This window comes from Peromyscus maniculatus, chromosome 20 (assembly GCF_049852395.1).
Source record: "Peromyscus maniculatus bairdii isolate BWxNUB_F1_BW_parent chromosome 20, HU_Pman_BW_mat_3.1, whole genome shotgun sequence".
Lineage (NCBI taxonomy): Eukaryota > Metazoa > Chordata > Mammalia > Rodentia > Cricetidae > Peromyscus > Peromyscus maniculatus.
In genome coordinates, this window is record NC_134871.1 from 26,477,763 (window position 1) to 26,504,270 (window position 26,508).

The 26,508-nt window shown below is 39.2% G+C and overlaps 1 protein-coding gene across 3 annotated transcripts in view; it reads left to right on the forward strand.

Moving 5' to 3' along the window:
* Rnf19a (ring finger protein 19A, RBR E3 ubiquitin protein ligase) overlaps positions 1 to 26,508 on the forward strand; it is a 44,746-nt gene that overhangs the window by 10,407 nt on the left and 7,831 nt on the right. For 2 of the 3 annotated variants that reach the window (XM_076555914.1, XM_076555915.1), the window contains exons 2-6: positions 9,696 to 9,733; positions 10,589 to 11,354; positions 17,732 to 17,940; positions 21,001 to 21,145; positions 23,340 to 23,502. In XM_076555914.1, the coding sequence (XP_076412029.1) occupies positions 10,759 to 11,354; positions 17,732 to 17,940; positions 21,001 to 21,145; positions 23,340 to 23,502 (1,113 nt within the window). In that variant the 5' untranslated portion in view covers positions 9,696 to 9,733; positions 10,589 to 10,758. The remainder of the gene's footprint in view (positions 1 to 9,695; positions 9,734 to 10,588; positions 11,355 to 17,731; positions 17,941 to 21,000; positions 21,146 to 23,339; positions 23,503 to 26,508) is intronic. The other variant, XM_076555913.1, reaches the window with a different exon arrangement.

Consider the following 26,508-nt stretch of genomic DNA (forward strand, 5'->3'; position numbering starts at 1 on the left):
TAAAAATCACATTTGGATAAGGTAAAGATTGAATGTTTTCAATTAAAAGGGAACAGTGTTTAAATGTAAAAATGAACAAAAAGTGACCAGATAAAGTAGGGATACATGTAAATGCATTTTAAAGTTGTTTATTAATGAAATAAATTGAAGTTAGTAGTTTTCGCTACTCAAAAAACTGTTGCTATAATAAAAGATGTTGATGAGCATTGAGGGAAATAAACACCAGGAACACAGCATCTTAGTAGTCTCCTTCAGGTGCTTATTTTAGAAGTCCACGTCATTTAAAAGATAGTAGGGGTTCATGCACCAAGATGTGACTTGATCCATTTAATGGGTTGGATGGAGAGAAAGTCATTATTCAATAATTAGTGTTAAAATAATTGGGCAGCTATTTAGAAGTAAAAGTTTGATCTTTTGCTTATATTAAAATATTGAATGAATCAAAAATTTAGGGAAAAATAAACTTTAGAAGTAGCAGAAGACAATATAGAGTTTTATTTAATTTTAAATTATATTTTTCAGTGCTTAAGAGGCAGAAACAAGCAGTTCTGTGAGTTTGAAGCCAGCTTGGTCTACATAGCAAGTTCCAGGCTAGCCAGAGTTACACAGTGAGGTCCTCCCCTCACCCCAAAGTTCATTAAATTACATTTGGCTATAAGTGGAGGGTCTCTCCTTCTATTATGTAGGTTGCAGGGATTGGGCTGAGGTGGTCAGTCTTAGTGGCAAGTACCTGAAGCTATCACCAGTCCATTAATTTAAAGTATAGTGTTGAAATGTGTAAGCCTTTTCTAAGTGGAAAAAACAAAGGTCATAAAGACAAAGATGTGAATTGTAAAAATTTTTCATTGGAAAATAGCTGTATAATCAAATACAAATTTTTAAAAAGATATCGACATGGCACCATGTTTCTTATATAAAACCAGGTCTTTATATAAATAAGGGAAGGTCACCGTCAGGATTTTCTCTTGAAGTATTATTATTTTAGTCTGCAGACTTTGTGTGTGGGCATATATTTTGGGGTGCGGGGGAGATGAACTCACTAGCATACTATGCTTTTTTAAAGTTTGACTTTGGGGAGAGAACTAACAGCTGTCTCCCCAGCCCTAGTCTGCAGACATTTCTCACCTAGCCTTCCTCATTTCCAGAGTACCTCTAATGAATTATAAGTCATTTACTTAAGGACATGATTAGGAGATGTTTATCGATAGAATACTTTGAATCTGTAATCCTTGAAATTCTATAGTGTCAAGATACCTAACATATTGAACATATTTTATTATATCCCATAGCAACTTGTGGGGTAAAAAAGATTGTTTTCACAATTTAAAAATTTACCTATAGACCAGGCAGTGGTGGTACACGCCTTTAATCCCAGCACTCTGGAGGGAGAGGCAGACGGATATCTGGCCTACAGAGTGAGTTCCAGGACACCCAGAACTACACAGAGAAACCTTGTCTCAAAAACAAAACAAACAACAACAAAAACCCCACCAAACCAAACAAAAAAAAAATTATGTGTAGGAAAACTAGGGTTTAAATAGGACACGTCAGCAGTAGCAAACCTGAAGCATTTTTGGTAGCAAATACTATTTTCTATGAGCTACACATTGTGTGAGGTACCAGAGAGACATAGCTTACATTTTACTTCAGTAATAAGTTAGGTTTACTTAGATACTTTGTCAAAAGTTGATTTCACATTATTCTCCTAACTTCTGTTTAGAGTGATTGATATCCATAGTTATAATGGAGATCACAGACTCCTAGAGCAGTGGTTCTCAACCTTCCTAATGCTGTGGCCTTTCAATACAGTTCCCACTGTTGTGATGACCCTCAACTGTAAAATTACTTCGTTGCTACTTCATAACTGTAATTTTGCTACTGTTGTGAATCGTATGTAAATATCCTATATGCAGGATATCTGATATACGAGTCCTGTGAAAGGGTCACTTGACCTCCAAAGGGGTCTTAATGCACAGGTTGAGAACCACTGTTCTAGAGTATTGTTGTCACTAAAGAGGCTGAGGTCTTGACTCCCAAGTTTCTTCTGATGCTGGGTATTTTTTGTTCACCACTCCCACCACATCCTCCAGGTCCCATTTTAAAAACTGTAGGCCAGGCCTGGTGGCACCTGTCTTTAATCCCAGCACCCAGGAGGCAGAGGCTGGTAGGTCTCTGAGAGTTCAAGGCCAGCCTGGTCTACATAGTGAGTTCCAGGAAAGCCAGAGCTACATAATAGAGAGAGACCCTGCCCCTCCCCCCAGTTTTTTTTAAATAGTTTTTTTGAGACAGGGTTTCTCCATGTAGCCCCTGTAGACCAGGCTGGCCTCAAACTCACAAAGATCCTCCTGCCTCTGTCTCCTGAGTGTTTTAGTTGTTTTCATTTTAGGTATATGAATGTTCTTCTGCACCACGTGTGTACCACACCAGATATGTGTGCCTTGGACCATTGGATGTCAGAAGACAGAACTGGAGTCACACAGACCGTTGTGAGCCATCATGTGGGTGCTGGGTACAGGATTCAGGTCCTCTGCGAGAGCAACAAGTACTCCTGAATGCTAACCCGCTGCTCCAACCGCTACATCCACTCTTCATTCACCCCTCTGTCTTGCTTTGTGATCCAGAGCATTAGCCTCTAAGAATTGTCTCAGTTGTCCTCTTGTTGACTCTTAGTTGAATTTAGCCAAATTTGAGGCCCTGGTTGGATATTGGATTCAGAGGAGGAAAAAAAAAATGGGTATTTATTCTTTCCTTTGTGCGTCCACCTAAGGGATGACAGAAGCTTTATGTTGGTTAAATTTTCTTTCTAACCCTATCCCCGCCTTTCTAAGTGCACATCCTTCACTTACCTCTTTGAGAATGCTGTTTTTAAGATTTATTATCTATTTCTGTTTTCTGTGTCTGGGTGTTTTGTCCTGATCTGCAGAGGTCAGAGGAGAGCACCAGATCCCCTGGAACAAGGTACATGGAGAGTGGTGAACTGCACTGTGGCGCTCTGCTGCGCTTCTCTCCAGCGCTAGCTTTTGCCTTGACTGGAACTGTGACCAGCACAACTTGTCTTCAGTCTGTGTCTTGAGCCTTCTGACTGCAGGGTGCTTCATCAGTAAATTCAGGGTTTTAAATCTAGAGCACATTTTTCTTTAAATCAGTATTTTAATTGTTGATTAGGTGTTTCAGTTGAACTGTTCAACTTTTGTAGTTTTACAAAGTATAAGAAAATAATTGTCAAATTAAATACATTTAAGTAGTGTCAAAACAAACTAATCCCTTACTGGAGAAATGGCTCAGAGGTTGAGTCACTCATTTTCTTTTCCAGAGGACTCCATTTCAGTTCCCAGGTCCAGGGGGATCTGATACCCTCTTTTAGAACGCACACGCGCGCACGCATGATTAAACTTTAAAAACTGTTTGTCACTTTTACTAGGTCTATAGAACACATGGCTTTTATATGTGGTACAGACACCTTTGTTTGGGCCATTTCATTTCATTCCTCCTCCCCTTCTCCTCCTCCTCCTCCCCTCCTCCTCCTCTCCTCCTCCTCTCCTCTTCTCTCCTCCTTTCCTCTTCTCCTCTTCTCTCTCTCTCTCTCTCTCTCTCTCTCTCTCTCTCTCTCTCTCTCTCTCTCTCTCAAAAATAGGAAATGTAACTCTGGCTGTCCTTGAACTCATTGTGAACCATCTACCTCAGTCTCAGTTCAGTTCACCACCTCTCTGGGCTCCATTTCATTTCTCAGTTCCACATATTCCTCGAGAGATGGATAAAAGAATCAAGGGGAGGGAGTATAAACACTAGAATAGAAATTAGAAAAGTAATGTGACCTGCTTCTCCTTGGTTGAAGGAGGCACTGGGGTTTCTTTGCCACTGAAAAACTAATTCTCTAGCAGTGAAAATATATGCAGTTGGAATTGTGCTGAATGTGAAAAGAAGCAACATTTCTCACTGTTTCATTAGCAGGTGACTAGAGTTCCTTATGACACTGAAGTGACTATGGAGTCTACTTACATTTCACTCTATTTCAGGAGCCAATTCTTTTAGTATTTTTAATTACTGATCCATACTTTCATTCTTGGGGAAAGGATCTCATTAAATAGATAGGCATTAAATCATGGAGGTTGCATTCATTAGGGTTTTCCAGAGAAACAAATATCACAGATACACAGATTTTTGTTTTGTTTTGTTATGTTATGAAGACAGAAACATACTATGATCTGCTGTCTGCAAGCTAGAGGCCGAGGAAAACTGATATAATTCCAGTCCAAATGCGAATGTTTGGGAACTAAAGGAGCCAGTGTTAGAAGTTCTGGTCTGAGTTCAAAAGGTCTGGGAACCAGGAGCTCTCAGTCCCAAGAGTGAGAGAAAGGTAGATATCAGGCAGAGGGCAGACTCCCCTTTTCTCTTTCTCTCTCTGTCCAGGCCCTCAGTGGCTTAGTTGGTGCTCACACACATTAGTAAGGTGCTCTTCTGTACTCACTGTGCTGATTTAGGTCCTGCTCTCTTACATACCAACTGAAATTCTTCTTCCCATCACTGCTTTTCTTCATGTTATCAGTTGGGAATCTTTCTGTGCTCTCTATCATTTGTTCTTATTCTAAAATGGTTAAGTATTTGTTGTACAGTGCAAGCACCTGGGTTGGGAGAGATTGAGAGAGATTTAAATCATAAAGATTTCAAGTTCCATAGACAGGAGTGTGCTGAGGAGGATAGGATAGCTTAGCCATGCTGGCCACTTACAGTGAAGGAAGCAGGGTTAGCATATCCAACAGCAACCTGCAGAACAAAGAAACTTCCTTACTCTAATACACTTGGGGGCAGGAGCCTCTGAACTTAGAGGGAGAAGCCTCTAAGTCTTTAGAGAAGGTACTAGGTAGGATAGAAGGCTGTAGTTTAAGAATCGAAGTCTGTTGTCCACCCTACTTTGGGGCTGCTGCATGTTAGGAATTTTGTCCTTTAGGGAAGGTACCATATAGGTAAGGCATGGCTGACCCTCTACAAGGGCAGTATCTGTGACCTAATGAGGGGTGTGTGTGTGTATACATAGGTGTATATACTTGTGTGCATGTAGCGGACCCGCCCCCACACTTATATACCTCGGGAACTCCTGAGGAATGAGGGATAAGAGACTTAGTTAGAAACAGAGAGAAACACAGGATAGACTCGGGTGGGCCTGGATCCTTATCCACCAGCCCAGAACTTTATTCCAAAGGTCTGTTTATAACAATGCCAAGGGGTGGAGCAAAAGACCTCCCCATTGCTAGTTAGACCCTTACAAACACCTGGTACCCAGGCCCATGGTCCAATCAACCTCCCATGCAATCCTGCTGGGTCCTGCCACTAGGAAACCTAGTAGGCTCCGACATGTGCCCGTGGAGAGGTTGGGGGAGGACATTCAAGTACCTTTATTTCACTCTGTCTTACTCCCTTGAAGAAGACAGAATCTGTAACTGAACCTGTTTCTTTATTTGGACTGGCAGCCAGCAAGTCCCAGCAATCCTCTCTCTACCTCTCCCTGCTCCAGTTTTGGGATTATAGGCACAAGTGGCTACACCTGGCTTTCTATATATAGCTTTAGATTCAGGTCCACATGCTTTTGTAGCAAGTGCTCTTACCCAATGACCATCTCCCTAGCCCCATACTTTGGATCATTTTTGGTTTGGTTTTGTTGTTTTTGAGACAAGGTCTCATTGTGTATCTCTGGCTGTCCTGGAACTTACTATGTAGACTAGACTCATGAAGATTCACCTGAGTACTAGGATTAAAGGCTTGGTGTGTGCTACCACGCTTGGCAATACCTAAGATCTTATGTAGTATATTCTGTATAAATCCAGTGGACCTTATTAGTCTTTGTAGACTATGTTTGAAGTAATTGGATGGATATAGATATAGATATGTTTTTATATGTGTGTATATGTCTATATACACACACATATGCATGTCTAGGAGGTCTGATAATGAAGCCACAGTCTGATAGTTTCTGAATTTCTGTTTCTCCATCTATAAAATGAGAATAATGAAAAATGTTTTTAGCTAACATTTGTGAATTGCAAATCATTCAGGAGAGAAAAGTGAGCTGCTTGTGTCCCTACTTCCAGGGTGGTAAGATGAAACATTGACTATATCTTCTGAATTTGCCGTTACATAGATTTCTTCTTAATCTTGTTCATATGGCTTGCAAGATGGTTCCTTTTTTTGTTTTGTTTGTTTGTTTTTATAAAGGTGAATTCTGTATTAGGCTGTCATTTGCTATAATTTCTCAATGATACTCCTCTATGTTTTGTGAAAATTGAGATATTTTAAGACAAACTAACAGGTAAATTTTATGAATAATGGCTTATAATTACAGCTGGTATATGGATAATGTTTCTTTAGATTACTAAAGTCCAGATAGGAAGTATGTGTATCTTATTAATAGTAATAATCTCAGTGTTTAGAACATGGAGGGCAAGATTTCTACTGTGAGATTTCACCAAAGTTCTTGTTTACTGAGGCATTCCCAATTCTCTTTAGTCACATGTTTATGGATAATTCCCTTGGACCATTTCTCCAAAGGGTGGTCATTAAATTGTGTGGACTTTTAAAAGAAGTATTGGGACTAGAGAGAAGAGGTATCTCAGCAATTAAGAGTACTTACTGCTCGCCGGGCGGTGACTGCTCGCCGGGCGGTGGTGGCGCACGCCTCCTTTAATCCCAGCACTCGGGAGGCAGAGGCAGGCGGATCTCTGTGAGTTCGAGGCCATCCTGGGCTACCAAGTGAGTTCCAGGAAAGGCGCAAAGCTACACAAAGAAACCCTGTCTCGAAAAACCCAAAAAAAAAAAAAAAGAGTACTTACTGCTCTTCTAGAAGACTTAAGTTCCCAGCACCCATGTCAAGAAGCATATAGCTACCTGTAACTTAGGCACCAGGGAATCTGATGCCCTTTTCTGGCCATGGCCACCCCCTTCACACATGCATATACCCCTACACACAGTTACACAAACATAACCTACTTTAAAAAAAAAAAAGGAACATATGGTAGCATGCACTTTTAATCCCAGCACTTGGGAGGCAGGAGTAGGTGGATATATGTGTGTTTGAGGCCAGCCTGGTCTACATAGTGAGTTCCAGGGCAGCTTGGAATATGTGGTGAGATCTTTTCTCAAAAAAAAACTAGTTAGATGGTGATGGAACACACCTTTAATCCTAGCACTCCTGAGTTAGATCGAGGCCAGGACAGGTGGAGCTACATAGATCTACAGATCTACAGAACTCAAGTTCCAGGACAGGTGGGGCTACACAGAGAAACCATGTCTCAAAAAACAAACATACCAAAAAAAAAAAAAAACCCGCACAAAACTAAATAATTTTTTTTTTAAATAAAAATAGTTGAGCCGGGCGGTGGTGGCGCACGCCTTTAATCCCAGCACTCGGGAGGCAGAGGCAGGCGGATCTCTGTGAGTTCGAGGCCAGCCTGGTCTACCAAGTGAGTTCCAGGAAAGGAGCAAAGCTACACAAAGAAACCCTGTCTCGAGAAAAAAAAAAAAAAAGTCTTACTGCCTCCCTAGCATAATGAGAAACAGAGAATGTGGTTCCCTTGCGAGGACAGAAGGCAACCTATAGGAATTTGTTTTTAAGTGAGTGTGTTTATCAAAGTATGTTGGCAGAAGTTTCCGTCCTGCCAGCAGCTCCCAAATAAACACACAGGTTTATATTAATTGTAAATGTTTGCCAATAGCTCAGGCTTGTTAACCAGCTCTTACATTTAAATTAACCCATAATTCTTATCTACCCTCTGCCACATGGCTCATAGTGTGTTAACTCATTTTCTACAGTTCTGCTTCCTCTGCATCTGCTGGTGTCTCCCTGACTCTGCCTTTCTTCATCCCAGCAGCCTTAGTTTGGGTGTCCTGCCTATACTTTCTGCCTGGCTCCTGGCCAGTAGCTTTTCATTAACAATGAGAGCAGCACATTTTCACAGTGTACAGGATTATTGCACAGCAAAAATGTCTTTAGTATTAGTGGTTGTTAGGTAGAGTGTGCAGCCAAATCACTGAGGAACATTTTAAATATCAAAAGAATACCAAAAGTTGTGTCCCTATTCTACAAGTGGTCTCATACCATAGATACTATTTTGCGATTGTCATTTCTCAGCACTCTGTATGAATCTTTCCATAGCTTACATTTGGATTATAATTTGTTCATTTAAGTGCCCAATTGAATACTCAAACATTATTTATTTACTTATTTATTGGTTTTTCAAGACAGGGTTTCTCTGTGTAGCTCTGGCTCTCCTGGAACTCACTCTGTAGACCAGGCTGGCCTCGAACATAGAGATCCACCTGCCTCTGCTCCCAAGTGCTGGGATTAAAGGTGTGCACTGCCGCCAGGCTTAAATGTTATTTTCCAGTTTTACATGAAGATTTTATTGTTTTGCCCCCCCCCCCACTCTTTTACCAACTATACAGCAATAGATAGATTTATTTGCAATATATATTATTATTTCACTTGAAGGACAAACTTTATAAGTAGGGTACCTGGGCTTAAGAATTTTCTGATTTAACCATGTGGTGGTGGTGGTGGCGCACGCCTTTAATCTCAGCACTCGGGAGGCAGAGCCAGGCAGATCTCTGTGAGTTAAAGGCCAGCCTGGTCTACAGGGCGAGATCCAGGACAGGCTCCAAAACTACACAGAGAAACCCTGTCTCCAAAAAACAAACAAACAAACAACAACAAAAGATTTAAAATAATACTAAATACACACACACACACACACACACACACACACACACACACACACACACACTTGTGCTTAAGATTCTTCTAGCAAGACATGAGGTGATTCTTTCACTAAACTAATATCAATCAACCTTTGACAGCTTTTCTTGGTATCTACCACAATAGTGTCTAATGTTTGGATTTTTATGTCTTTAGTTGTGATTGTTGTTGAATGTTTCCTGTCTGACTAATTTTTATGATACTCAAAACCACTTGCTGAGTCTGTGTGGCTCTCAGACTTTACATTGTTTCCTCACTGGTGCTAGTGTATAAAGTCTACTTGTGTAATAAGAAAGCTTATTCTTTACTAAACATGTTTTCCAGTGTATTGTGTATGGTCTTGTTTAGGAGTAAAAATGCTGGGTAACCATATGCTCTCGTTTGGTAGATGTTGTTAAACAGTTTCCAAAGTAGTTGTGCCATTTTATTTTCTCACCACTAATATGAGAGAGTCCTCACTCCTCCACATCCCTGTCAACATCTAGAAATACCAATCTCCTCGTTTTAGCCATCTACTAGGTATATAGTGGCCTGTCTGTATAGCTGTGGTGAAGATTAATAATGTTGTGCACTTAAACATGCTTTTGTAAAGTGCTTGTTATACCCCTGTCCATTTCTCTTTCAGGTTGTCTGTGTCTATGTACATGTACATGCCCTTTACCTCTTCTGGACACTGTTCTTTTATTAGCTGTTTGTGGTGCCTGGCTTCTCCCACGCCATTAATACTTGTTTCTTGGACTTTCTTTCGTCATTTACCATCTTTTATTTTATGATTAGCACTTGTAATGTTCTGTGTAAGAAATGTTTTTGTTGAAATATTATTCTCTGTCTCCTAAAAACTTCTTCACATTTAAATTTGTGAATTTGCTGTAATTGATTTTTTAAAATAATTTTATTATTGTTTGTGTGTTTCTATGTTCATATGACATGGTGTATACATGAAATTCAGAGGACAACTTTCAGGAGGCAGTTCCCACCTTCCACTAGGTATGTTCCAGGAATAGACCCCAGGTCATCAGGCTTATGTGGCAAGTGCTTTTATGGGGTGAGCCATAGGTCAAATTCCTGATCCCCTCTCAAACAATTTTTAAAAGACTATTTTTAGTGCTCAGCAAAGTGACCTTTGTTAAAAATCAAATATAATAGGTGAGGTTTTCTTTTTTATGTTTTTTTTTTTTTTTTCTTCAGTTTTTTGAGACAAGGTTGCCCTGTGTAGCCCTGACTGTCCTGGAACTTGCTCTGTAGACTAGGCTGGCCTCACAGAGCTCTGCCTGCCTCCGCCTCCGCCTCCGCCTCCGCCTCCTGAGTGCTGAGATTAAAGGTGTGCACCACCACCACTCAGCTAATATATGAGATTTTTAAAGGACTGTCTTTATTCTGTTGAGTTGGTCTGTCACCACCCTAATAATATGCACATTACCATAATTGTGAAATTATAGGAAGTGATTGTTTCTGGAATGTAAGAGACCCTCTACCTAGAATGTTTTTTTTTTAAGATTATCATATAAGCCATTCCTAAATTTGTTTTCATGTGCATTTTAGTCCTAATTAAAAACAAATTAAAGGCAGTGAGGAATCTTTTAAATCAGTGATACCATCAAGATTTGTCTAAGACTTTTGTAACAATTGTTTCAGTTCAAATGTAGGAAACCTTATATTAGGACTAAGAAATATGTTTGCTATTTCAGTATTCATTGTACATTTTCCCGTAGACTAATGACTTTAATTTTTATGCTAATGGTTATAGAACATACTTGTTAAAAATTTCACAGAGAACCTGTAAGATTATAAAAACATATACATATAAAAATACAGTTAAATTGTTTGTTTTTTGTTTTTTAGGACATCTGTGACAACAGTCTTCTCTAATTGAACCTTTTCAAGAGTCTCTGAAGGAGCCAATAGGATTTTTTTGCACCATGACTTAATCTGAATACAAGAACAAAAAATAAATTTTATTTTTAAGTATAATGAAGGGCTGCGTATGAACACTGACCCCCAACTCAATTCTAATGAGCATTTTAGACATGAGTTTACATCGGCAAATGGGTTCAGATAGAGATCTTCAGTCTTCTGCCTCATCTGTGAGCTTGCCTTCTGTCAAAAAGGCACCCAAAAAGAGAAGAATTTCAATAGGCTCGCTCTTTCGGAGGAAAAAGGACAACAGGCGTAAATCAAGGGAGCTCAATGGCGGGGTGGATGGAATTGCAAGTATTGAAAGTATACATTCTGAAATGTGTACGGATAAGAACTCCATTTTCTCTACAAATACCTCTTCTGACAATGGATTGACTTCCATCAGCAAACAAATTGGAGACTTCATAGAGTGTCCTTTGTGCCTATTGCGGCATTCTAAAGACAGATTTCCCGATATAATGACATGTCACCACAGATCTTGCGTGGATTGCTTACGACAGTACCTAAGGATAGAAATCTCTGAAAGTAGAGTTAATATCAGTTGTCCAGAATGTACTGAACGGTTTAATCCCCATGACATTCGCTTGATATTAAGTGATGATGTCTTAATGGAAAAATACGAAGAGTTTATGCTTCGACGATGGCTTGTTGCAGATCCTGACTGTAGGTGGTGTCCAGCTCCAGACTGTGGGTGAGAACATATCATTTGGCTTTTGTTAGTTTGTTTTTCTCTAGGGATAAGATAAGAATTTTCTTGTAGTCTCAAAAATAGTCTTAACACTCTAAATAGCTTATTCAAGAACAAAACATTTTGGGTATATAGCATACTAAGTATTGAAATTCAGAAATCCTGACTTGTTTTTATATTGTCTCTGTTAAATTATTACCTGCATTTTGTGAAGACAGCTGCCAGTGAGATGGTGGGGAACAGGATTAAATTATAAGCAAATTTGAATGTCCTCACCCATGAACAGTTTTTATTTGGGGATAACAGAATGCTCAGTGTTAGGGTTATTTGTTGTCATAAATAAATGATGCTTTTGAAAGGTATTTATACCACAGATAAGTGTGTTTGTGTTCATATGTGAACATCTTCAGGTCTCAAGAATTGCTATACAGGAATTCTATAATTCATTGCCTTAAGTTCTGAATGACAAATGCCATTTTCTCCACATTAAAATAAAAATAATTTTGCATATGTATTAGATTATTATGTAACTGCAGCCTGCATGTTGTGCGGTTGTCAGAACTAAGAAAAACCAGATATTTGCCCTTTAAGTTAGTTAAATGCCCTTTATATAAATTTATAGTAAGAGCCACAAAAAGGGAGGTAGCTCACTTGGTAAAATGACTACTTTGCGAACATAGGGGACCTGAGTCTGGATCCCCAGAATCCATGTCAAAAAGCTGGACTTGGTGGACATACCTGTAGCCCCAGTGCTGGGGGCCAGGCAGAGACAGGTGGGTTCCTGAAGCTCGTTGACCAGCTAGCCTAGACAAATTAAGTGGAGAAAGATTGAAGGAAGACAGCCATTGTCAGCCTCTGGCCTCATGTACATGTGCCTCCAGCATATTTGTGTGTACATACCCTACACATAGCACAAAAAAGACATATAAGACTACTAAAAAGATACACAATCCATGAATAGTAAAATTTAACATACCATTAGTATCCCATACATTATATAAGTAGAGCTTATAAAAACCCTCCATTTTTATATTATTTGATTATAGATCCAGGAAAAGCTAGGATGTGAGTTTGTGGTGATATATTGTGTCCCCCTATATATTGTGATACATTGTGTGCATCCTAATAAACTTATCTGGGGTCAGAGAACAGAACAGCCACTAGATAGACATAGCGGCCAGAAAATGATGGCACACACGCCTTTAATCCTATCACTTGGGAGACAGAGATCCATTCAAACTCTGTGAGTTCAAGGCCACACTGGAAACAGCCAGGCATGGTGACTCACGCCTTTAATCCCAGGAAGTGATGGCAGAAAGCAGAAAGGTATATAAGGTGTGAAAACCAGGAACTAGTCTGGCTAAGCTTTTAGGCTTTTGAGCAGCAGTTTGGCTGAGATTCATTTGGATGAGGACTTGGAGGCTTCCAGTCTGAGGAAACAGGATCAGCTGAGGAACTGGTGAGATGAGGAAGCTGTGGCTTGTTCTGTTTCTCTGATCTTCCAGCATTCATCCCAATACCTGGCTTCAGGTTTGATTTTATTAATAAGACCTTCTAAGAGTTTATTAAATTATAGTTTCACAGTTTTATTTTCTGAATCAAACTAGTTTTTAAAAACTTGTTGAGTAAATTTTCAGATTGCATCTAGTCTATATTCCCTAGTTTTAAATGGAAAAAGTTAAGTATTTCCCATCTGGGTAAATCAGTGAACACACAACTGTCTACCAAGGATTACTGTGTAATGTAAAGCATTAAAAACTTAGTTACTTAATACTTTATGAATTCATTAGTTGTGTAAGTCTCAGATAGAATCTAGTATCAGATTTGAATTATGCTTCCCGATACGAAAGAGTTTCTGTTATAACAAAAGCATACATTAGCGATACTATTTAAGGGCTCATGGGTGTAGTTCAGTGGGTAAATTACGTGCCTAGCAAGTGTGAGGTCCAGGGTCTGCTCCCCAGCACCATATAAACTGAGGATGTTGGTGCATGCTTACAATTTTAGCACTTGGGAAGCGGAAGCAGGACAATCAAGTTCAAAATCATCCTCAACCACATAGTACGTTCAGAGTTAGCCAGGGCTGCATAAGACCCTTCCTCAAAGCCGGGCGGTGGTGGCGCTCACCTTTAATCCCAGCACTCGGGAGGCAGAGGCAGGCGGATCTCTGTGAGTTCGAGGCCAGCCTGGACTACCAAGTGAGTCCCAGGAAAGGCGCAAAGCTACACAGAGAAACCCTGTCTCGAAAAACTAAAAAAAAAAAAAAAAAAAAAAAAAAAAAGACCCTTCCTCAAAAATAAGTCGGTAGTATGTATGTGTGTATGTAAAAAGAAGGTAACTCTTTAAACTAGGCCACAGCCAGCTGAGTTTCCAGGGGTAATGGCAGAACCAAACTCCGGGATCTGTGATAAGTTCCACTGTGTGTCTAGAAAATAGGATTAATGAGCAGTGGTTTCAAATAATTTGCGCGAGAGAGCGTATCCTATTTAAACAGCTCGGATGTGATTGCATCACTCTGGAGCACAGGGGCCACTTGCACGATAGTTTCACTGGTGCAAGAGGGAAAATGTCTCTCCTCAAATTAGGTTTTGAGTTGGACAAAACATTTGACCTTATCCTTTTAAGAATCATTATATCTAATGCTCCCATAAAACACTTCAAACACTGAGAAATGATTTCTGTTGTATATATCATGTGGAGGAAGAATGTGGTTTTCAGAGTATTTTTCACAGAACCCCAGGACACGAGTTATTAATGAAGTGTCAGAAACTGTGGCCAGCATAAACTGAGACAGTAAATCTAAGGGCCCACAACTTCTGGTTGATAAATAGCTCTGTATTATCTTGTCACCACACATAACACATTAAACAGAATCAGAGCAGATTACAGAGGTAGTTATAAAAGTAAAATAAGAAAATATACATGGATGATTTACTCACTTGCCACATTATCTATTAAAATCGAATACACCTTACAGTAGAGAGATTAACACCAAGAGAAACAAAATAGGAACACCTAATTCAATAAATTATATTCTTAAAAACAAATTTATGGTGGTTATATAAATGTAGTAAAGAATTATCCCTCATTAATTTGGCTGTACAGTAAGTTGGTGTTGATGTCAGTAGTCTTAACTACAAAGGACAGAAAGCTAGTTAGAGTCCCTTTATTTTTACATTATTGTTTGTGTTGGCTCTCTAGAGCTGGTAATGTTACAGGTGTTATATTGGTATTGTATAGAAAACTTTACCCACTAACATGAAACTTGTATGCACAGTTTGAGTGTCATGTAGGTGGACGTGGGGAATCAAATGTGGGTCCTCTGCAAGAGCAGCCAGTGCTCTTGATTATTGAGCCGTGTCTCCAGTTGCTGCCACTTTAAAACAGACAAACATAGAAACCAGCTTATCTTAGCATTAGCCTTTGACTTCCTCTCATCTCCCGTTTTGCTCCTCTTCTAGCCTCTTCATTCCTTCAGTAGAAGGTACGATATGGAAGAGGCTTGGAATAAAATGTCTTTTTCCTTTTCACTGAAATTTTTCTTTTTTCTTTTTCAAGACAAGATTTCTCCATGTAGCTTTGTAGCCTGTCCTGGATCTCACTCTGTAGACCAGGCTGGCCTCCAACTCACAGAGATCCGCCTGCCTCTGCCTCCCAAGTGCTGGGATTAAAGGCGTGCGATACCATCACCCAGCTGAAATGACTATTTTTATATAAAAACTTGACTTTAAATCATATACTTTAAAGTTGAAAATAAAATGTAGATTCTTTCCCCCACCCCTGGGACTGCAATGAATTAGCCATCCTTTAAAAAAGTTTTTTTAATAAGTATTATTTTTATATGTATGGGTGTTTTGCCTACATGTAAAGTCTGTATACCACATGTATGCAGTGCCCATGGAGGCCAGAAGAGGATATCAAATCCCTTGTGCCTGGAGTTAGTTATAAACCACCACGTGGGTGCTAGGACTCTAACTCAGCTTCTCTGGAAGAGCAGCAGTGCTCATTGGTTCTCTTAAAATCTAGGGAAGTGAAATGCTGCTAAATTACTGTTTTGATTTAAATTGCCATTAATTCTGTACTATTTTAATGTAAATTCTCCCAGAAGTAAAAATTTCTTAACTTAAATTTGGGTACTGTTAGACATCTGTCCCAGAGAAATTCAATTTTCTTCACATCAACTCTCACAGCAGATGTATTCATAATAGCCCCAACTGGAAAAAGCCCAGCTGTCCATCAACAAGCAAATGGTTAAACTGTGGTGCATACATGCACACCACAGAATACTACTCAATCAAATGAATAATTAACACAAATAACAAGACAGAGAAATCTCTGAGGAATTACCTGAATTAAAGTCAGTTTTAAATGTTACAAGTTGAACATTTGAAGAATGGGATGCTTAAGAGAGTAGTAAGTCAGAAAGGGAGGAATGCTCTTCTATTTAAGATCCTGCACAGTTATTGCAAATGGTCTTGAAATCTGATACAACCTTAGCTATGATTATTACTTAAATTTTATTGCCAATAACGAGAACACCAAAACACCCCAAGTTTCCAGGAAATATTTGATATTTAAAAATAACACAAAAATCCCCAAAAACTTAAATATAGACAGATTTATTTGATATTGCTTTTAAAGAGAGCTAAAAAGCTCTTTGACTGTTCATTTGTATGATTGTGTGTATATGCACTTACAGGAATAGAGCTGCCCTTATGTGTGACTCACAGCTTGTCCTCCTCCCCCATCCCCATCTACAAAGATGGAGAACATTATCACGTGATTGTCACTTCTGCTATATAAGGATATTAGCATTGATACAGCATATTAGTTACTTTTCTGTTGCCGTGGTAAAACATCATGCCCAGGGATGAGACCATCACCACCATCGTGTATGGCAGTAGGCAGTCATGGTGGAAGGGACAGATGAGAGCTGGCATCTCAGGTTGCAAGCAGTAAGCAGAGAGAACAAAATGGGAATGGCACATGACTTCAGAAACCTTACAGCCCGCCCCTAGTGACATGCTTCCTCCAGCAAGACCGCACACCCTAATCCTACCCAAACAGTACAGCAAACTGGGGACTAAATATTCAAAAGCCTTAGACTATGAGGGTTGGGGAGTATGACTCATTCAAATCACCACACACAGTCTAGTCTCTTGGTTTTACTCAGATTTCTCTTTTTACATGAACTAGCTAATTTATGTGGGGTGGATTTAGTTACATGGGGTTTTTATCAGGTGTAGGTTTGTGTGCCTACATCACAGTCAAGGATATCACAGTGTTGCCAGTCACAGCCACATTCATGCCTTAGTACCAGCTAACTGCAGAGGCTGAGGCAGGGTCACAAGTTCAAGGTCTGCCTGACTAATAACAAGTTCAGAGGCAGCAGTTTAGCAAGACCCTGTCTCAAGTTTAAAATAAAAAAACAAAAATCCTTCTTAAGGGCCATAGTCCTTCACGTCATTGTAAACGGTGTTTACTTCCACTCCACTTTTCCCTGGAACCCTGGCAGTCGTTGATCTAGTTTCCATCACTGAAACCTTGTCATTCAAGTGTTACATACACTGAAGCATGTAGCTTGTAACATTTAAAACTGACTTTTCTTTAACTCAGGTAATTCCTCAGAGATTTCTTTGTCTTGTTATTTGTGTCCATCATTCATTTGATTGAGTAGTATTCTGTGGTGTGCATGTATGCACCACAGTTTAACCATTGCTTGTTGATGGACAGCTGGGCTTTTTCCAGTTGGAGCTATTATGAATACATCTGCTGTGAAAGTTGATGTGAAGAAAATTGAATTTCTCTGGGACAGATGTCTAATAGTACCCAAATTTAAGTTAAAAAAATTTAAAGTATCCAAAATATTTACTCAGAGAATAGACATTAAGGCTAATCATAAATGTACTCTTCATCTTGTATTTGATCCCAGAACCCTGTTTTAGTTCAAATAAAGTATTTTTATTAAATTATTATGTGACATTGTTTTTTGTTGTTGTTTTGTTTGAGATAGGGTCTCACTATGTAGCTCTGGCTGTCTTGGAACTCACTCTGTAGACCAGACTGGCCTTGAACTCACAGAGATCCACCTGCCTCTGCCTCTGAGTGCTGAAATTAAAGACATGCACCCCCACACCTAGGTAAAATTTGAAAGTAAAGAATTTAGAATTTTTTAAAGGTATTTATGTTATTTTCATTTATGAACTGTCATTTTTCTCTTTTTTTCATGTTGGTGAGGTTGTATTAGGGTTTATGATATTTTATTAATGCATATTTGAAAAGTGTTTTCTGAGTAGCATTTTAATTGGACGTTTCTTAAATTTTTACTGAATTTATCTTGTTTGGTGTCACATTTTAAATTATTTTCCTTGTCTTTCAAGATATGCCGTGATAGCGTTTGGATGTGCCAGCTGTCCCAAACTAACCTGTGGGCGAGAAGGCTGCGGGACAGAGTTCTGCTACCACTGTAAGCAGGTCTGGCACCCAAACCAGACCTGCGATGCTGCTCGGCAAGAGAGAGCCCAGAGCTTACGCTTAAGGACGATACGTTCTTCATCCATTAGTTACAGCCAGGAGTCTGGAGCAGCAGGTAGTATGTCTGTTTTTATTTATAGTGTGTGTGTGTGTGTGTGTGTGTGTGTGTGTGTGTGTGTGTGTGTGTGTGTGTGTGAAAATGAGTGGAGATCAGAGAGTAATGTAGGGTATTGGTCCTCACCTTTGGTTGTCTGAGACAGGTATCTTGTTTTTCTCTGCTGTGTATGTCAGGCTTGCTGGCCTGTGAACTTGCAGGAATTCCCGTCCTTGCCTTCTGTCTCAGCACAGGAGCCCTGGGATCGCAGGTGTGTGCACAGTGTCTGACTGTGTGGGTTCTGGGGTTCAAACCCAGTCTTCACGCTCTTGAAGCAAGTGCTCTCCTCACTGAGCCACCTGCCCAGTCAGTCCCTGTGTGATTTTCAGAAAGTTAGTTGACACATAGAGATTGCTTGGTGATTTTAACGTAAAGAATATTCAGTTACCATTATTTACCTTATTTTCCCTTTCCTGTTAAGTGGGTTTTATGTTTTACATATTTCTGTCCTAGAAACCTTATTCTTGATGTGTTTTTGTTTAATAAATCCAGAAAGTGGTTCTGAGATTGGAAAGATTTTATTGTCAGTGACAGCAGAAAAAGAAAGCTGCCTGACTCTGTGTACTCGACCACTGGATACAGTCTGCACCTGTTACTCATAAGTGCATGGTACACAGAACATGTAAACACATTTAATAAAATAGTAATTTGGAGTAGAACAATTTACAATTATTTCTGTTTGTATAAAGACTATACAAAAGTTTAATCTTTTAAGTATTTTGTGAAATTTAAAACATTTTAGATATATCGGTCTAGGAGTAAGGGCATAAAAATCATCCTTTACTTGGGAAGACACACAGAACTTCAGTGTGTCTTTGGGAAGGAAATTAAAAATTACCTAGGGATCTGTTTGTAAAGCATACATCTCATAAATCTCAAAATAAAGAAATTAATTAAAAAAACCTCAGATTTCTTAATGCTCTTTGAATGGTCAAAAAAAGTCACTATTTCCTATTAACAGAATTTTCTTTGTTCATTGGAATTTTAATTCCTAGAAAACATTTTGTCTTGATAATTACAATGAAAAAATTTAAAATATAGAAATTGGTGTAAAAAAAAAAAAGTGAGACTGTCATGTACTTTATCCTGCTGGAGAAAAAGTCTTTTAAGCTTTAATATGGGTTTAATAATTTATATAATATACTTGGGTTTTCACTCCTATTTGCTTAATGGCTTGTTTCTGTCTCTCCTGAAGATTTGAGGAGAATGCAAAGATATTAGCAGTAGTTGTGATAATTCAGTTAAGGATCCAGAAGGATTTTTTTAGCGAGGACCTGTTCCTGAAGAGTTAGCCCTAACCATTGGGTGTTCTCTTGAAGAGTGGAGGAGGTATTTTTGGTCACGGCGCACAGGCATGTAGGGTAATAGAAAGGACTATTCAGAATCTGGACTGAATTTAAGTTCCAGACTCTCCTCTTCCTCTGTGTGACCTGAGCAAGGCGCTTCTCTCTTCTTAAAAATGAAGACAGTACAATGCTTATGTCAGTAGGGTTGCAATATTTCTGCCTCATACATGTTCTTATAATGTTAGATATGGAAACACCACAGAAATCTGCTAGAGATTGGAGCTTGTGTGAACCAGCATTAAATCAAAAAGAACATTGAAGTGGCTTTTGTTACTTTTTAAATGAGCATTACAACTTAGTTATCTAAACAAACATTGAGCTTCCTCCAAGTAGTCACCATGGGAGAGTGTATGTAGTAGCCATGTTATACTGGAATGCCTTGCATAACCAGCAAATTCTGCAAAGGTAGTATCAGTTTGATTTCCATTTGGAAAAGATAACCAAACTAACTAAACTAATGATATCATGCCATGTACATCAGGGATTTTGGTTCAGGTAAGTTTACAATTTTATGTTTGCTGCTTCTTAAGCAGATAGGATTAGTATTTCTTTTTGATGTGTACATCAGAAAGTTTTTTTGTTGTGTTAGGTATAAAAGCTAGCCTTTTTCTTGTCTACCCTATGTTTAAAATTTATAATACAAATGTTATAGTCTTTGGGTCATTTAAATCATAATTTATAATTTATAAATACTTTTACATTTTATATTTTATATTCTAGACATAATCATTTCTCTTTGTCTTTGACTGCTTAGAGCTGTTGGTTTGCTCAAAATAGCTTGAATTGTTAAAACACTTAATGTGAGCCTTACTAATTCTTAGTTATAAACAACTTTAGCCTTTCAAAAAACACTAAGGAAAACTTGAATTCATTGATAAAGCAGTTAAAAACTGAGCATAAAACTTGCAGAAATGAAAATAGAATATTAGCTTAATGTTTATAAAATAATAACATGAACAAATACTTAAACTCAGTGGTTAGCATTGTAAATACATTTTCTAAAAAATTACATATAGACAGACAATATAACTGGATAATGGTAATGGTTAGATAGCTGTAGGCTGTTATTTAAAGAGCAGCTAGAATTCTGAATGATAGTATAACTCTTATTCTTTGTTGATACCTAAGGTTATCTACCACAATATTTTTAACTTGGCATTGTTGTGCATTTTGTAGCACATTAGTATACATGTAGTTGCACCAACAACTCTTGAATAAATGAACAGAAAAGATGGAGACTGCTTATTAGCAGTCATGAGGATAAGAATGGTTACATTTATTCTAAAGCTATTCTCTATAAACTATAGTGTTCTTAGTTGATGTTATTATAATAGAAAAGGGAATGTTTGTGTACAGTGCCTTAGGTGACTATGAAGTGATCACTCCCTAGTGGTGCCTCTTCACTAAAGGGCTGATACAGGAGTCTGAATTCCTCTATCATTATTCTTGGTTCTCATTGCTTTGCTACCATATTTGACAATGGTTACAACCTGAAAATTTAGTACAAGGTATATTTCTTAAAGGAAAGAAAAAATTGTTTTCTATGCTAAAAGCAGCAGGCTAAAATTGCCATTTAATGAATGTAATTGCAAAGATTTGTTTGGGCAGTGTTACAGCGGCTAATCTGGAAACCATTTCTACACACTTTAAATGTTCTTGTCTGTGTTCCTCATAGCTGATGATATAAAGCCGTGCCCACGATGTGCTGCTTACATAATAAAGATGAATGATGGGAGCTGCAATCATATGACATGTGCTGTCTGTGGTTGTGAGTTTTGTTGGTTGTGTATGAAAGAAATATCCGATTTACATTATCTAAGGTAAGCTGATGGAGAGAACTATTTATGAATAGACTTTACATTGTATATCAGAGTTTTTGTTTTGAAAACAGTATGTCTTAGTTGGGTTTTTATTGCTATAAAGAGACACCATGACCACTGCAACTCTTATAAAGAAAACATTTAATTGGGGTGGCTCACTTAGAGTTTCAGAGGTTTCTATTATCCTCGGGATGAGGAGGAGCATGACAGCCTGCAGGCAGACATGGTGCTGGAGCTGAGAGTGCTAAATCTTGCAGGCAACAGGAAGTCGACTGACTGTCACACTGAGGGAAGCTTGAGCAAAAGAGACCTCAAAGCCTGCCCCACAGTGACACACTTCCTCCAACAAGACTACACCTACTCCAAGGTCACACCTCCTAAAAGTGCCACTCCCTTTGGGGGCCATTTTCTTTCAAACTACCACATTTCACTGACCCCCAAAGGCTTGTAGCCATATCGTAATGCAAAAATACATTCAGTCCAACTTCCAAAGTCCCCATAGTCCATAACAGTCCCAAACTTGTTTCAAGTCCAAAGTCTCTTCTGAGACTCATGCAGTCTGTAACTGTAATCCCCTGTAAAATTGAAATAAAAAAGCAGATCACATACTTCCAACATACAGTGGCACAGGATATGCATTACTGTTCTAAAACACAGGAAAGGGAGCAAAGCAAGGAAATCCTGAGCCAAAACAACACTGAAAACCAGCTGGGCAAATTTCAAACTCTGCATCTCTGTGTGCCACCACACCCAGCTCGAAACTTTCCTTTAATTCATCTTCACAAGTTGGAAACTTAGCTGGGTGTGACCTTGCCCTGGGGTCACCACTCTCTATATTCCATTTCTTAATCCATTTATCTTATTGAACATAGGATTTAGCTACATTCCACTCCCAGGTGCTCTTTTTTTCTCCTCAAAATTTACATTTTGTAATTGACCCTGCTCCTCTTCCCCCTTGACACTATAAATCTTCATTAGAGTTACCACTGAAACCACACAACAGAGTCGTACTAGGCTGTTTTGAGATTTCGTCTGCCAATGAAATTAATCCAAAACTCTTCACTTCAGCCTCAGATAGACCCTTCAGAAAAGGGCAAAAGGCAGCCACTTCCTTCACCAAAATATCACAAGAACAATGTATGGCTAGTATGGCTCAGTAAGCAACAATTAAAGCATTCCACTTCGTCCATAACCCAAGTACCAAAGTCCAAATTCCTCCAGACAAAAACATGGTCAGGCCTATCACAGCAATAACCCAGTCCCTGGTACCAATTTCTGTCTTAGGGTTTTATTGCTGTGAAGAGACACCATGACTGCTGTAACTCTTATAAAGGAAACATTTAATTGGTGTGGCTTGCTTACAGTCTCAGAGGTTCAGTCCATTATCATGAGGACTGGCTGCAGGCAGACATGGTATTGGAGCTGAGAGTGCTACATCTTGCAGGCAACAGGAAGTCAACTGACTGTCACACTGAGTGAAGCTTGAGAAGAGACCTCAAAGCCCGCCCCACAGTGACACACTTCCTGCAACCAGACCACACCTACTCCAACAAGGCCACACCTATAATGCCACTTCCCTTTGGGGGCTATTTTCTTTCAAACCACCACACAGTATTAACCTAAGCATTTTTATTCCTGAGGTTTATAAGCTACTTAAAAAGATGGATTGTATTCCTATTTACGTAAGTTTAAAAACTACCAAGTTATACTTAAATAACTTAGAATTAATAACAAGGCAAAGATAGGAAATAGAGGTTCCTTTGTTTTTACATTGTTATTGTTGAACTTTAGTGCTAATATTTGCTACTCTATATAATTAATCCAGCTCTTAATTTTCTTATAAATAAATTTTCTCATTTAGGCCCCAACATGAATTTATGATGTAATTACATATTTGTGTGCCTAAAATGGAGATAAAATAAACATTTTATTTTACATCAGTATAGTCTTCAGAAACTGAGGTTTTTGAAGGTCATGGAGAATTATGGATAAATTTTAAATCATAACTAGCAATGTCTTGTTCATGTAACTTTTAAAGTTGGATCTTTAATATTTTGGCTTTTAAATGAACCCAAAATACAAAAAGGGGGGGGGGTTAAATATGAGAGACGTTCCCTTCTGCCGTTGTTGCTTTGGTGTGTTGTAGTTACCTGTTGTACTGTTCTGAACAGTCACTATATAGTTTTCCTCTCAGTCCATCAGGTTGTACTTTCTGGGGGAAGAAACCCTGGAGCCGGAAGAAGAAGATCCTGTGGCAGCTGGGGACCCTTGTGGGCGCTCCGGTCGGGATTGCGCTGATAGCCGGCATTGCCATCCCTGCCATGATCATTGGCATCCCTGTCTATGTGGGCCGCAAGGTGAGCTCTTCTCCTAGATGGTTGGCGCATCTCCTTAGAACTGAAGTGGCTTTGCTTTATTTTTTATTTTTTATTTTTTTTGGTTTTTCAAGACAGGGTTTCTCTGCATAGCTTTGCGCCTTTCCTGGAACTCACTTGATAGCCCAGGCTGGCCTCGAACTCACAGAGATCCGCCTGCCTCTGCCTCCTGAGTGCTGGGATTAAAGGCGTGCGCCACCACCGCCCGCTTTTTTTTTTTTTTTTTTTTTTTGGTTGGGGGGGGGCTTTGCTTTATTTTAACACAGGAGTTGGCTTTAGTTTTTGATTATGAAAGTTTTGGACTGGGGATGTAATTCTGTTGGTAGACTTTTTTTCATGGAGGAAGTCCTGGATTTGATTCACGTAAACTGGGTATGGTGTCCCATACCTGTAATTCCAACACTCAGGAGTTCAAAGTCATCTTCCGGATACTGCAAGTTTGAAGCCAGCTCATATATCTCAAAAATAAATAAGTAAACTAACAAAAGTCCCCATTTTACACAGTAAACTCTCAGTGTTTGGCAAGCTAATATGTGTGCATAAAAAGCAACCTTCCTTTAAAATTGTTACAATCTGCACTACAGATCCAATGCCTGGTATAAAGTTTTGAAGGATAATTGACATTGTTCTCTCTTCGGTATATCCTTTTAAAGTTATTTCTGTAAGATCTTTAAGATAGAAATTCATGGCTGAATAATGCGTGCCCTCAAGCAAAAACTAATTAACCTGTTCTTTAATTCTTTACTCTTCAGTTCAAAGCCTTTCCACCTCCATTATATGCTGCTGTTTATACGCACAGTTTACAAGTTACAACAGTCTGTGTGGTAACCCGACCCAGCATGTTCTGACCCTGTCATTCTCATCGTTAGCTAAGCAGTAATTTTTTTGGAGAGTCTGGGACAACTTATGAAGTACTAGGAAGCCTGCTGCCATCTAAATTAAATTAATTGAATGTCAAGAAATTACATGATCCTAACACAGTCAGAACAAAGAGAACAGTTTTTCAGAGGGGAATTAATAGTTGAAAAGCCCAAACTTTAATGGCAGGTGATTTATAAGCCTGCATTAGTCTTTTTTTGGGGAGGCAGGGGTGTCTCACTGTATAGTCACTATATAGTCTTGGCTAGCCTGGAACTCACAGAGATTCACCTGCCTCTGCCTCCCAGAGGGAAAGTGTGTTTCACCACACCCAGCCATTGATTGATCCTAATGTAGCACCCTAGGTATTTTAGCTTCTAATTGATGTGGTGAAATAATGAGTTTTACATTTACTTGCTTATAGTATGTGTGTGGACACATGAGTAGAGATCAAAGGACAGCTGCGGGAATTGGTTTTTTAACCTCTACTGTGTTGTTCCAGGGTCACACTCGGGCTTGACAGCAAATACTGTTAACCCTCCGAACCATCCTGCCAGCCTAATACTGTGGTTTAGAAAAGGGATTTGGGCCCAGGTGAATGAATTCAGTGTATGAAGCCATCCTAGATTTCAGTTCTGGAGAAAGGATCAACTCGAGAGGAAGCCGGTGCTATTGCCAGATGGCCGCTGTTATTAGACAGTACTTAGGCTGAGTCCAACTGTCTCCTTTGTGTCCTTTAATTCTGTTTCTGAGCTGTGCTACTAAACCTGGGGTGAGAATGATCCTCTGCCATAGACAGCTGCGTTTATTTCATTGACGTGAGTGTTTGCCTGCATGGATACCTGTGTACCATGTGTGCCTGGTGCTTGCAAAGGTCAGAAAACAGCGTTAGGTCACCTAGAATAGAGGTTCTCAATTTGTGGCCTGTGAACCCTTTATGGTCAAACAATTCTTTCATAGAGGTTGCCTAAGACCTTTAGAAAACACAAATATTTACATTGCAGTTCATAACAGTGTCAAAATTACAGTTATGAAGTAGCAATGAAAATAATTGTATGGTTGGGGTCCCCACAACAGAAGAACTGTACTAAAGGGTTGGAGTGTTAGGACGGTGGAGAAGCACTGCTCTAGAACTAGAGTCACAGACAGTTGTGAGCTGTCGTGTAGGTGCTGGGAGTCAGACTCAGTCCTTGGCAAGAGCAGTGGCATGTACTGGTAACTGCTGAGCGTCAATTCTAGCCCTCAATACAGTCTGAAAAACAAAACAAAAAACACTTTTTAATTAGTTTTGATAGAAAGGCATATAGCTTCTTGGTAGGTACTTACCTAATTTGTAGGAGGTTCTGTGTTAGATCATAGACAGCACAAAAACAAAACAAAAAATTTGTTTGTGACTGGTGAGGAACAGAGATATTTCTGTTGATTATTTATTTCAGAAGGGTCTTAAGTAAGTAACCCTCTAAACTCAGTGAGTGACGGCACAGCGTGGCGTCACTCACACAGCGTGTGCAAGGGTTTGATTCCCAGCACTACAGAGAAGACAAATTATCTCCAGTATGAGAACTGTTGCTCTGACTTAAAAAAAAAACTTGACAAGAAAAGGAGTTTATTTGGTTTAGCTTTCTCATCACAGTTGATCATGGAGGGAAGTCAGGACAGGAACCTGGAGGCAGGAACTGAAGCACATTCCTTGGAGGAATGCTGTTTATTGTCTTCTTTTCTTACATAACCCAGGACCACCCACCCACCCAGGGGTGGCACCACCTACAGTGGACTGGGCCCTCCTATATCAATCATTAATCAAGAAAATGCCCACCAGTCAATTTAGTGTGGGCATTTTCTTTTCCTTCCTTCGCGTTTTTAAAAAAAATTTTCCAGGCAGGGTTTCTCTATGTAGCCCCTCTTCCATCCTGAAACCAGGCTGGCCTCAAATTCAAATATCTGCTTGCTTTGGCCTCCTGAGTGCTGGGATTAAAGGCATGTGCTACTATGCCAGGCTTAGTGTGGGTATTTTCTCTGTTAAGGTTCCTTCTTCCCAGATGACTCTTAGCTTGTGTCAAGTTAACAAAAAAGTTAACCAGGACAGAAACTGATTTTAATAATTTTTCATGTAGAATACCAAAAGATTTT